This window comes from Lissotriton helveticus, chromosome 3_1 (assembly GCF_964261635.1).
Source record: "Lissotriton helveticus chromosome 3_1, aLisHel1.1, whole genome shotgun sequence".
NCBI lineage: Eukaryota > Metazoa > Chordata > Amphibia > Caudata > Salamandridae > Lissotriton > Lissotriton helveticus.
The window spans coordinates 1,715,550,162-1,715,563,775 of NC_136061.1; the positions used below are offsets into that span (position 1 = coordinate 1,715,550,162).

The following is a 13,614-nucleotide window of genomic DNA, read 5'->3' on the forward strand; positions in this document are numbered from 1 at the left end:
GAAGGAGGTCTGTCAAACATATGAAGGTGACGAACAAAAAGTTGATGCATATACCTTAGCCAAGGGCTTAGTCAACCGCTTGTGTGAAAATGTAAGGCTCAACAATATTGTGTCAGGTGAACATTACATAACTGCAACAATCTTGGATCCACGGTACAAATTATTTGTCAGCAGTAACAAAGTAATTCCATTTTCAGATGAGGATGTTGACAAGTACAAAACTTCCATAGCTGCGGAAGCTAATGAGTTAGAAACTGAACGGCTGTTACTTAAAGGCCTGCCACTGCCAGCCCAGGCCAGTCCAAGTACTCCTGACGCAAGTTCTTCACAGCGTGAGAGCAGTGCGTCTGCTTTCCAGCAGGCACCAACAGTACCAAAAGCAGCACCTACACGATCTGATTCAGCAGACCCAACCAAAAGCATAACTGCTTTTTTTCTACAGAAAGGGATGGGTAAGTCCGTTGCTGTTGCAAAGGGAAAAGAGGACCAGCAAAGCCGAGCACCAATGAACATTGAGCGGATGGTTCAGGCCTATCTGGATGACACAACAGAGGTGTTCATGGAGCAAAGCCCATTGGTCTATTGGTATGAAAGAAGGAGACAGTGGCCAGTGCTGAGCAGGCTGGCGATAAAGTATCTGGCTTGTCCTGTAGCCAGTGTCTCCTCTGAGCGGGTTTTCAGTGCTGCTGGTGCCATTGTCACATCGAAAAGGACTAGTCTCTCCCCCAAAAGCGTGGAGCGGCTGACAATGATAAAAATGAATCAACGCTTCATACCACCAGACTATCAAGTAGGTGAATCACCGCCGGATGAAGAAAGCGAGTGTGAAGAAGACGTCCTCACTACTGGGTTACATGACCTACTTCTGTCTGAACGCACAGAGTTTGAGGACGAGCTCCTCTTCCCTGACAACTAGGACAGGTATATTAAAGGAATGATGCAATGCATTGCATAGGATTGTTTAGCCGACTCTGAGCAAATGTGCATGGAATTAAAGTATACTAGTAGTAACTTCAGACTCACGTGATGGGCAATTTTCCCATGTTATTTAATAATATAAATTATTTATGCACTTGTGACCCTACTACTACAGGTGCAGTCAGTACTTAATTTATCGTTCGTAGTTCATGTTCATGTTGCACAACGTACATTATTTGGTGAAACAGTCCCCCCTCCACCCCCCCAACAAACACAAATGAACTTCAAATGTTTTCTTGTGAAAATATCTTTGTTTTATTTTTATATTTTCATAATGATAATAGAAAAATAAAATATATAACAAATGTAACCCCCTGACCCAGAGCTGTCCCTACCCTCCCCTAACCCCAACCAAATTTCAACCCAAATGTACACCCCAACTCCCACATCCCACCCACCAACAAAAGGATTAAAAAAGGGGCAAAAAACAGGGTCCATTTCAAAGCCGGCGGGCTTTCAGGTGTTTGTCCACCATTATCTTCACACGCTCCTCTAGACCGTCCTCCAGCTTCTTCCGCTCCTCCTCCAACTTCGCTACCCGGCGGAGAATCTTTGCTTTGAAATCACGGCACCTACACTTGCATGCATGTTGTTGTTGTTGTGGGGGGGCCGCCGAAGATGTAACAATGCGGCGGCGGGCGGCTGCCTGACCACGGCGACGTAGTCCTGCAGGCTTGGGGCCCGGGGCATTGGAAGAGGCAGCAGCTGCTGCCGCCGCCTCCTCCTCCTCCTCCTCGGCCTGATCCACCAGCCGGCGGTAGGCCTCTACAATTGCCTGCAGTTTCCGCTGCCGGGCCCGGACTGCCAACTCCTTCCTTGTTGGTTTTTGGGAAGGAGTAACTATAAAGAAAGAAACAGAATTGTTGTAATCCAAACTCCCCGCAAATCAAGAACACAACATTGATTCAACACATAGTGGGCGGCACAGTAGCACTAGCAAGCAAGCTGAGTACCAGAAATTGTGTTGCGTCTATCTTGAACATTCTACAGCCTCTATTAATTTTTTGGACTTTTTGGCACGGCATTATGCCTGCCCTATTAGCATGGGTGTACTTCAACGGTCACACACATTAGAACGAACACCTGTCTTTTTCATATCTCCTTTTGTATTATATACTCTGATTCCGGGAAGGCGGGAACACTCTCAAAGTAACATTAATTAACAGGGGGCAGCTAGTAGCACATGTCTAGTAAAGACTATAATACTTTATACCGCGCAACAAACCTTATTTGGTTTGTGTTTCACCAGCAACGACCCATGCACCCAGTCGTCCCCTCCTTCCCTTGCCTTTGGGTTTGCCCAAAACACCGCTGCTGCTGAGACTATCCACTAACCACCGGTATTGGGTGTGTCTCCCAACCACGCTGGCAGCTGTGTTTTCCCCTTTACATGCTTTAACAACAACCCATGCATCCGACTGCTATCAGCCACTTGCATTACTGTAGTGGTAATGCTTAGCATGCTAATGACAAGTAAAGGTAACATCATATATTTTCCAGTAGAGTACAGTGAGAAAGTTTTCCCCTCCCACCAAGTAATGCAGATCACTATTGAATGTAACTTACCATCGCCCGCCGCTGTTGGCTCCCCCCCCACTGCTGCTGGTGTAGGTGCCTCTGTTCCTCCTGTCCCCGCCGGGATCGCTGAAGCTGCGCCGCTGTCCCCGTCGGCACTGGTCGATGGTAAGGGTTCTGCACCTATAAAAATAAGTACACCTTTTTAGATGGATGCACAGCCCCCTTTGTACTTGTTCACCAAGAATGGAGTTCTTCAAAACAGTTAAGTACAACGTACGTAATCAGTATGAGTCCACATTGCATAGTACAGCAGAGTCACTACACATATTAGCATTCATTGTTATGGTATGGTACCCAAGCTCATCTCATCTGTCCTGCTACTCTAGTCCTTGGAAATTGGAAGTGAACTATGTAACCTTTGTACATCAATGTATCCAGTTTTGCGCATGTTAACTCGCAGCTTGTTGCGCAGTACGAGAAGACGCTCTGGGGCAACACATCATTGTTCAATGCATACACCTGAAGAGGTGGGAAAGTAAAAGGGCCCGTATTTAAGTTTTCTATGTGGATTGTGGAATAGAGTTTGCTTACAGGTTACAACTTCTTTTTAGCATGGCTGCATAAAACTGGCATAAATGTATTTCATACTGTCTAACGTGCACCACTTTTGTCATTATTTTTCGGCAGGTGAGAAGATTGCCTTCTACGAAGCGGACATTTCCATAGCTTACAAAAAAAGAGGAATATCTGACCAGTATACGTTGGTGAGAGGTCTCCGATAGTTGCCACATTTCCCTATTGTGCACTAGTAGCTGTACAAATGTTGATTACTTTATTATGCCTGTTTTAACTCTGGATTTTTTCTGGTGGGCCCTTCAACGTATTTGACGGAACAACTTAAAAACATTGATGTTACTTACTTACTTCTAACAAAATAAAGCTTTTGAATGACCACTTTGACTCTGAAGTTTATTTTCAGTGTCTGTTGTCTTAAAAACTCACACGAGTGAGTGAGCAAAAGGGGGTTTCTTAGGTAACGGTTTGTGTCCTAAAAGCATTCGGCATCTTGGTATTGGGGTTCAGGAGTGTGAATTGAATAATTGACCAATGACTCAGGCCATATAGGCTGACGTTCAGTGAATTGTGCGTTCCTCAGAGTTCTGTGACTGAGGTGTAAGTAAGGTCCAACCTGCCTATCAGTACCAACAACATCCAATTTTCGTGTGCATAGTTACATAGTTGTGTAATATGTATATAACTCCATAGGAGATAGAAGAATACCCACAAGACTAGTAGTGGTATACTAACGTTTACAAAAATACTAGACAAACATCATTCTGGATGCATACTTGGTTGCTGTCAATTGCCAAAGCACTGCAGACACATTACAGAGGAAAAAACAAGCACTGTTGGACTTACTGGGGACAGCAGCAGGATCCTCAGTAGAGGAGCTCTGTGTAACTGGTGGTTCACCCGCCGACTCGGTCCCTGTATTCTGCTTGCCCCTGGGTTCTGTGGTTCATGTAAAAATTAAAATAATAAACAAAGAGAAAAACATTGAGTGCTGTGAAACATAGACATCATTGCAAAAAACACTGCTACAGTGGAACAGAGCCGGAGGCAACAAATCCATGCCAGGGGCCGCAACGCAAATATGTATCCATCCTTAGAGTATTATTAAATTAAGGATATCTATTGGTGCGGTGGCCCCTGAAGTTTGGTGCCCCTGTGCAGTTGCACAGCTTGCACATGCCCCCTAGAGCCGGCCCTGGCTGAGGTAAGAAGAACAAAGTAACGTTAGCATTCTTTGCAAGAAAAGGATTCGATTCATGCAGAAGAGAAGGCCGTGAAAAAAATGCTACAATATGCAAACAACGTACAATTATCCATCCACCGCTATTTCACTGACGGACAAAGGAAGGACAAGACTCTATTAATAGCATTAACTAACTTCAATTCTCAACAATAAAGAAAATCTCACATCAATAAACAGCAACAGCTAGCGCCAAGTTGAAACAACACGCAAGAGCCAGTGAAGAAGAAGAACACTGTCATACAATGACAGTAGATATACCGGAATACATCGCAAATGTAACTAGGGGCAACAGTCATCGCGTTACTTATTCAGCCAATATTTACAAAGATACAATAACAATATTTATACAACTATATATATATATATATATATATATATATATGTATATAACTATATATATATATATATATATATATATATATATATATATATATATATATATATATATATATATATATATATATATATATATATATATATATATATACACCCTTTATTTTTGGGGTAGCCACTCACCAAGACCCACAACCTCCACACCAAGCAGGTCCAACAGGTCCTGCTCCCGGTCCAAAATGTCGGCCCAGCGGTGGGACAGCTGATGGTGGGTACGCCGGATACCGGAGCAGCGGAAGACTGCACGGCGCACCTTCGCCCACCGCCGGAGACGCTCTTCAATGCGCTGGTAGCCGGAGCCGGGCCTGCCGCCTGCTGCCAAAGTCAAGGGGAGGTGACGTTGGATAAAAAAGACCAGGGCGGCCACCTCCTCCTCCCCAAAAAGTTGGCGGGGCGTCACTCCTGCCGGGCGCATTCTGCCGCAAGGCAGCCGGGTTTTTTTAGGCACAGCCGCCTTGCCCTTTGAGCCGCCGATGCTGCTGGCACCCTTCACCATGGTTCTGGGTGGAGGGGAGAAGGAAAGTTGAAGACAAAAAGGTTAGGGGAAGAAAGAAGAAAGATAAAAGAAGGAAGTAATATAAAACAAGAGAAAAGTTGCAAAAAAAGTGGTAAAAGTAAAAATAAAATGAGAAATATAAACCTAGGCACAGACAGAAATAGGTAAGAAGTAAAGAAAGTTAGAAAAACTGAGGGAAAAGACCAGGATGGAAGAGATAGGAGTGAGATGCTAAAGTAGGCCCAAAACCATAGCCAGAGTGTGAAATCGAAGATGGCTCTGCCCGTCGCGACCGCCGCGGTAAGTTCGCGCGATATTTGACGCGATCACGCACTTTGGCAGTGCGAACGAGAAGATGAGTTCCCGAACATGTCTAACACAACGCGAACACGTTACTTGTGACCCGGAACCGGAAATAAGGGAACGCAAGCGGGCGGGACAAACCTCATTGAGTAACTTAGCGCGCTAGCTATTGCGAGCATGCAGGCAGCGCCCCGAACACGCGCACCGCGCTCCCGAAGACGAAAAACGGCGCGCGAACGGGTCTAGCAAGCTACTACGCATGTCCGCGGAGCTACGCGTAGCTCGCGGAGTGCAAGTGCGTCTTCGCGTAGCTTCGCGGAGTGCGGCTACGCGAACTACGCCCAGGGTTAGTTTACATCATAGGATTAGCATAGCTCTTCTCCAAGGAAAGTCTCTCTTCAAGTGTGTGTGAACAACATGCATCCCCGCAATATCAAAGCACGGATTTCCAGCAATGCAGCTGTGTTTAGCATGTTTTGTCTAGGTGCTAGGGACTGACCAGAACAGAATAACAAGGGGCATGTTCATCAACCTTGCACATCGTGTTCAGACTACACTCCAGGAATAAGCAGAGAACGCATAAAGCAAACAGTTTTCATGTGAAAGGCACAGAGTCTTGCAAAATATAGTCATGTAGTGACGTGCACAAAAACAGCATTGCAGTTGAAGGAAACAAGGGTACCCCATAAAGTGAACCTGGGGTTGTAACGTATTTAAGAAAACAATGGTTCAAGGGTGGCCTAATTAGGTCCAAAAAGATGAAAGGAGTTACTCAAATTTGATATTAAATCAGTCTGGGAGCAGAACATGTAGGACAACAAGTGAAATTTTTAATCATTTAATATTTTCAACATGTAGATATACGTTCAGGTGCTCACATGAGTGATGGAGTGCATATTGCGACTTGAGTGAATAAGTGAGAATAGACGAAATGTCACACAGAAAACAAGGGGTAATCCACAGGGGGAACATCCTTTACAACGCGGATGTTACCCCGCACTACAGTTACGACGCATCTTTTACAACGCAAGTCGTAACCACGACTTGCGCTGGAGGGTGCTCAAGGACAAGGAATAGTAGATTTACTATTCCAACACCTTCCCTACTGTACGTAGGCTGGTGTTGGAATAGTAAATGTAACTATTCTAAGTCCAGCACCCCTATAGCGCAAGTCGTGGTAACGACTTGCGTTGTAAAAAACACGTTGTAGCGGTACGCGTGGTAATACCACGCGTTGTACCGTCATACATCCATCCACAGAAACATATAAAATGGGGTGGAAGATTATCCTTGGGGGAGTCGACAACGTTTCGATCTTTGGTTTGTCAAGATCATCATCAGGATAGGGTGAGCATCCTGAAACTGGAGTAAGGTAAGTTAAATTAGCACTTAGCCCTATTTAATATATTCTTAACATAGTGACTCGGTGCTCCCATGATGGGCATAGGTTTCATGCACATTGTTCACATAAATGATTATTAGGTTTTGTTTTTTAATTTTATATGGTAACCTGGTGGTCGTGTTTGGGACGCGCAGGGTGACTACTCAAGGCCAGGTTCTATGAGCCGAAAGGCGCGCTTTTAAAGTTCGTAGAGCTTACTTTTTGGGGGGGAAGCCCGGTGGATGGGGAGTGTAGGAGACAGTCAGTTGGAGAAGCGGTTGTTGCTGCTTGGCTTTGGTTTAGTCAGGGAATAGATCTGTTTAAGTGGGAGAATGCAATAAGTCAAATTAGAGCTCCCAGTAATTGCTTAGCTAAATCTGAATTGTCAGGGTAGGTGAGTTAATTTTGTACGTAAAAGGAGACCAGAGCAAGTTAGTTCTCATCCACACTGCTTGTTCAGTTCAGGGATTATTCATTAGCTGTGATATGAGACAGGGGGATCAAATTGTGACTGCTTAATGGAGACAAACATCACGTATAAAATATAAAGTATAAACAGGTTCTACAGTGCTTACTTCTGACTCAGGGTAATTATTTTCATGGCAGGAGGGATTATTTCTGTGGAGCACAAGTTAATTGAGCGCCACTGTCTGTGAGTAAAAAGTATAATTTAGGCACATTTATGGCTTTACAAGCGTGTGCCAAGGTCGTGAGTATTGATTAACCCCTTCGATGCTGATGACTGAGCGGTTCCGTCATCAGCATCGGTTAGGCTGTGCTGATGACGGAACCGCTCCGTCATCAGTACAGCCCTGGGGGGTAGCGCCGGCGCTCCCTCCCCCCCCCCTGTGCAGCGATCTTTGTTTTTTTTGCAGGAGTGGCAGCGGAAGACTTTCCGCTGCCACCCCCTGGCCCCCCCACGCTTCCTGGTGATGTCAGCGCGCACAGCGCGCGCCAACGTCATCAGGAAGCGCTGGACGCGCTGGAAGCCATTTCTTTCCAGCGCGTCCAGCACAGAGGTGGGTGTTCGGTGCTCCGGTGGGGCGAGGGGGCCGGTTTTTGGTGCCTTGAGGCATCGGGGGGGAGGAAACTGTGTTTCCTCTCCCCTGATGTCCCAATGCAGGGCATTCCTGGTGCACGATCGCGCACAGTGTCGCGATCGTGCACCAGGAATGCCCCACTAGACACCAGGGATTTTGTTTGGCAATGTGTATTTGTGCAGGAAGCGACTTTTCTGCCTCCCCTGGGGCAGATCGGCCGTTTTTTCGGCCGATCTGCACCCAGGGGGAGCAGAAAAGCCCACTAGTCACCAGGGATTTGTTTGGATTTGAAAAGGAAGTGACCCCTTGGGGAAGGGTCGCTTCCTAGTGGCCCTAATTTTTTTATAGACTTTTCTGGGGGCAGAGTGTTTTTTTTTTTACCGTTTCTGGACCCAGGGGGGGAATAGAAAAGCCCACTAGACTCCAGGGTTATTTTTTTTTATAGGGAGTGACCCCTTGGCCAAGGGTTGCTTCCTTGGGCCCATTTGTTTTCAGTATGTTCTGCCGTGTCTTTATTTGGCCTCTCTGCCCTCCGTAGGGTTGCTTCCAGGGGGCCCACGTTTATAATGATTTATAATCTTCCCCCCTTGGGGACAGACACCCCATTTGTGACATACCCTGTGACATAGCCTGTTGTAATGTGTGTTGTTTTTGTTTCTTCTAATGTGTATTGTTATTTTTTTCTCTTTAGATTGTTGCAGTGTGCGGTTCTGTTACTGGTGGTTCTGTTGTTCTGCTGTTTCTGTAGTTGCATGTGTTTGGTAAGAGACCTTTTTTTTGTTCAATTGTAATGTAATTGTTTATTTTGCAAAGTGTGTAGTAATACGAGTATGTTTTGTTTCTGTTTTTTGTGATTGTAAAACATGTTTTGCATTTGTTTTTGATGTGTCCTTCTGTAGATGTAAGTTTTTTTTTCTTCTTTCTAGTGGGATATCGTTGCCTATTTGCTGTGTCTTTGCAGAGTAGGTGCTGGTGAATGTAGTTGTGTCTTGTAAGTGAATTGTATATTTTTTCTAAATATAGTTTTTTGTGAAAAAGTCTTACATTTTTTATCTTACTTTGCGCAGTGTTGGGGTTGTTGAGTTGTTTGTGCAGACTCCTTTATTTGTAAGGATAATGGCTAGCCGCCGGATTACTGCTCAGCAAGTTGTTGGAATGCTTTTTGATTCTTCCTCTGACCATGGTCCAGAGTCTGACTCTGATTCTGAGCCAGAGGTGGGAGGTGAAGATTCAGGTAGTGAGTTTTCTCTACACATGGCTTCATCTGATGATGAAGACACTTTGAGTGCTGATGAAGCTACTTTTGGTGTGGATGATGTGCCTGTGGTTGGGGAGGACATTGCTGTGTTTACGGTTTGGGAGGACATTGTTGTGCCTGTGGTTGCGGAGGACATTGATGTGCCAATAGTGCTGCAAGAGACATCTGGGCTGCAGCCTGGGGCTGCTAGACTTCCAGTTGGTGTAGTGAGACAAGAGGCAGCTGGGCGGCGGCCTGCGGCTGCAAGACTTGACGATGAAAGTTCTGACCTCTGGGTTGCACCAGGCATGGTGCAGCCGGCATTGCCTGAATTTACTGGTGTTCCACGGTGTAGGGTGAACACTGAAAACTTTTTGCCTATTGATTTTTTCAAGTTGTTTATGGATGATGTGTTTTTGGCAGAGATTATAGAGCAGACTAATTTGTTTGCTGACATTTTTTTGAGGGTGAACAGTGCCAGCCTTAAGCCCCACGCTAGAGCTACCCGGTGGACTCCCACAAATTTGGAGGAGATGAAAAAGTTTTTGGGTTTAACTCTTTTGATGGACTTGCTTAGGAAACCATCAATGGCTTCATATTGGTCTACTAGTCCCTTGATGGCAACAGCTATATTTCCGGCAGTCATGAGTCGTGATAGGTATTTGCTTCTGCTGCGGATGATGCATTTTGTTGACAATAGTCTTGCTTTGCCACGAGAGCACCCTGATTGTGACCGTCTTTTCAAGATTCAACCTGTCATTGATCATTTGGTTGATCGATTTTCTGTGATCTTTTATCCTGGGAAAGAAATTGCAGTGGATGAGTCTTTGCTGTTGTTCAAGGGCCGCTTGGTATTTCGCCAATACATTCCTAGTAAGAGGGCACGCTATGGAATCAAACTGTATATGCTGTGTGACAGTGAGACTGGATATGTCTCTAATTTCAGGGTGTACACTGGTAAGGAATCCAGGATTAACCCCCCTGGTTGTCCGTCGACTTTTGGAGTGACTGAGAAAATTGTGTGGGAACTTGGTCGTGGATTGTTTAACAAAGGCCATCATTTGTATGTCGATAACTTCTACACTGGTGTGCGGTTGTTCAGGGAATTGGCCAAAGTGGACACTGTTGCTTGTGGCACAATCCGCTCAAACCGTAAAGGTTTCCCAAAAGAACTTGTTTGTCGAAAGCTTGCTCGGGGACAGTGCAGTGCATTGCGTTGTGAGGAGCTTCTAGCTGTGAAGTTTACAGACAGGAGAGATGTCTACATGTTGACTACCATACATGATGAAAGCACTGAACCGCGGACTGTTTGGGGTCAGGTTGCAGAAGTGCGCAAACCTGTGTGCATACTGGACTACAATAAGTACATGGGTGGTGTTGACAGAGTTGATCAGAGGTTGGAACCGTATGCTGCTCTTCGTAAGGCTTACATTTGGTACAAGAAGTTGGCTATCCATCTTTTCCACTTGGCAACCTTTAATGCTTTTATTGTGTTCCAGAAATCTTGTCCCCAGTCAAAGTTGTCTTTTGTAAAGTTTCAGGAGTCTGTAATAGGCAGCCTTGTTTTAGTGAAACAGGCAAGTGTTCCGAGAGTTGGAGTGGTGGAGGATGTTGCCAGATTGAAAGATCGCCACTTTCCTGATACAATTCCTCCTACAACCTCAAAAGACTTTCCCAGTCGGAGATGTAGAGTCTGTTGGCGAAGAGGTTTGCGGAAGGAGGTTCGCATGTACTGCCCCGACTGCCCTTCAAACCCCGGGCTGTGTGTACCTGCTTGTTTTAGATTGTACCACAAGCAAAAGAATTTTTGGGAGTATCAATGAGTGGTAAAGTGAACTGGTTGGTCTTTATTCTGTAAAACTTATTGTTCAGTTTCAAAGTTTGTATTTGTGTAGTCTTTGTAGATTTAGTTGTCGAGTTAGTAGATTTGTATCAATTTGCAATTTGTTTTTGTTTCTCTTTTATTTAAAAAAAAACGAAAGTATGATGTTGGTTTGCGTGTAGTGTCCATTGTCTGACTGTGTGCATGGTTTGGCGCTTGGCTGCCGGTGTCTGTGGACTGGTGCTTGTCTGGCGGTGTCTGCGGACTGGTGCTTGACTGGCGGTGTGCGTGGTCTGGTGTTTGGTTTGCGGTGTGCGTGCTCTTGCGCTTGCCTGGTGTTGTGTTTGGATTTGTCTTTGGCTGGTGGTGTTCGTGGAGTGGTGCTTGGCTGGCGGTGTGTGTGGAGTTGTGCTTGGCTGGTGGTGTGTGTTGAGTGGCGCTTGGCTGGTCGTGTGTGGAGTGGCGCTTGGCTGGTGGTGTTCGTGGAGTGGTACTTGGCTGTCTGTGCACGGAGTGGTGCTTGGCTGGCGGTGTGTGTGGAGTGGTGCTTGGCTGGCGGTGTGTGTGGAGCGGTGCCTGGCTGGCGGTGTGTGTGCAGTGGTGCTTGGCTGGTGTAGTGTTTGTGGAGTGGCGCTTGGCTGGTGGTGTGCGTGGAGTGATGCTTGGCTGGTGGTGTGTGTGGAGTCGTACTTGGCTGTCAGTGTGCGCTGAGTGGTGTTTGGCTGGCGGTGTGCATGGTCTGGTGCTTGGATGGTGGTGTGGGTGGACTGGCGTTCGGCAGGCGGTGTGTGAGTAGTTACTTTCTGTTGGTCACTACACACACTGCTAGTTGAGTGACACTCCACACAGTCCATCATTTTGTGTAGTTGCAGTGTCAGAAATGTGGGCGTGTGAAAGTGATGGGCCCTTGAATGGCGCTGTTTGCTGGTGTGAGTGTTGAAATGTAATGGGTCCGCGGCTGGCGGTGTGAATGTTTTGTATGTGTCACGCGTACGAAAGGTATATGAATGGCCTGTAAAGAGGTTGGTGCCTTGACGTGGCTTTACAGCTCACGAGCTGTGAGTCAGTGGTTCAGTTTATCATACTTTCAATTATACGCAGTGTATTTAATTTTTGATGAAATTACTTGTGTATCCAATTGTATGTACTGAATCATCACTCACCCTCGTGCCAAATCCAACCAGTATGTGTGTGTGCTTGCGGATCAGATGGGTGTGCAGTAATAATTTTTTTTTTCTCTTTCTGCAGTAGGGTGTACCTTGTCCCTTATTGTGATTGTTGTTATGTGTTGCTTTTCCATTCGGATGGTGTCAATGGTCTGGTTTGTATCAGGTATGAAAGGTGCGTGAATGGCCTGTAAAACGGTTGGTGCCTTGTCGTGGCTTTACAGCTCGCGAGTTGCGAGTCACTGGTTTGGTTTTTATGCATTTATTTATTGACAGAGCATTTCATTTTTTTTAAATATCTTGTTAATAAAATTTAATGTACTGAACCATCACTCGCCCTCGTGCCAAATCCAACCTGTATGTGTGTGTCTTTGAGGAATAGATAGCCGTGCTTGAATGTTTGACTTTTGAGTAACTCTGTTAAGGTGTGGTATCCTTTTACTCGGGAGAACAAGGGGAACGCAGGGTGGTAGGACATTTTTGCCGGCACGGCGATCCCACGCCAAAGAGTTTGGAAAAGTGCTATTTTTACCTAATTTTAAGGTTTGCAAGGAGTTCTGGCTAGGAGAACATTGGGGGACCCACGCATGCCATACCTCCCTGGACTCTCTCAGGTGCCCCCCCCCCCCCCAAAATCAAAGTTATATTGCTTCAGGGTATTTTAAATTCACCACCGTACGATTTGGACCTTTTCCTGTTGCAGCCACTATGGCTACCCATGCAAGTGAGGTACCATTTTTTTTCAGGAGACCTGGGGGCACGCTGGGTGGGTGGAATTTTGTGGATCCACACAGATTCCAGAACTTTCCACCACAGAAATGTGAGGAAAATGTGTTTTTTTTGTCAAATTGTTATGTTTGCAAGGGATTCTGGGTAACAAAACCTGGGGGTGGGCAGACGAGTCACCCCATCCTGAATTCCCCTGGGTGTCTAGTTTTCAAAAATGTATAGGTTTGCTAGGTTTCCCTAGGTGCTGGCAGAGCTACGGCGCAAAAAGAAAAGGTAGTCTTTTTGTCCAAAACATGCTAAATTTCACTGGGAAATTGAGGTGCGACCATGCTGCGTTTTGCGCTGTTTCATGTCGCAGCCACTATGACTACCCACACAAGTGAGGTACCATTTTTTTGGGGAGAACTGGGGGCACGCTGGGTGGGTGGAAATCTGTTGATCCACGCAGATTCCAGAACTTTCCACCACAGAAATGTGAGGAACATGTGGTTTTTTTGTCAAATTTTTAGGTTTGCAAGGGATTCTGGGTAACAAAACCTGGGGGTAGGCAGACGAGTCACCCCATCCTAAATTCCCCTGGGTGTCTAGTTTTAAAAAATGTACAGGTTTGCTAGGTTTCCCTAAGTGTTGGCAGAGCTACGGCGCGAAAAGAAAAGGTAGTCTTTTTTGTCCAAAACGTGCTAAATTTCACTGGGAAATTGAGGTGCGACCATGCTGCGTTTTGCGCTGTTTCAT

General features: G+C 45.8%; 1 protein-coding gene across 1 annotated transcript in view; it reads right to left on the bottom strand.

The window, feature by feature from the left end:
* Positions 1–1,178: 1,178 nt before the first annotated feature.
* Positions 1,179–13,614, bottom strand: part of LOC144824303 (uncharacterized) — a 204,268-nt gene continuing 191,832 nt past the window's right edge. Inside the window, exons 3-5 of the mRNA XM_078683428.1 lie at positions 3,916–4,008; positions 2,545–2,676; positions 1,179–1,818 (exon numbers count right to left, since the gene is read on the bottom strand). Of these exons, the coding sequence (XP_078539554.1) occupies positions 1,418–1,818; positions 2,545–2,676; positions 3,916–4,008 (626 nt within the window). The 3' untranslated portion in view covers positions 1,179–1,417. The remainder of the gene's footprint in view (positions 1,819–2,544; positions 2,677–3,915; positions 4,009–13,614) is intronic.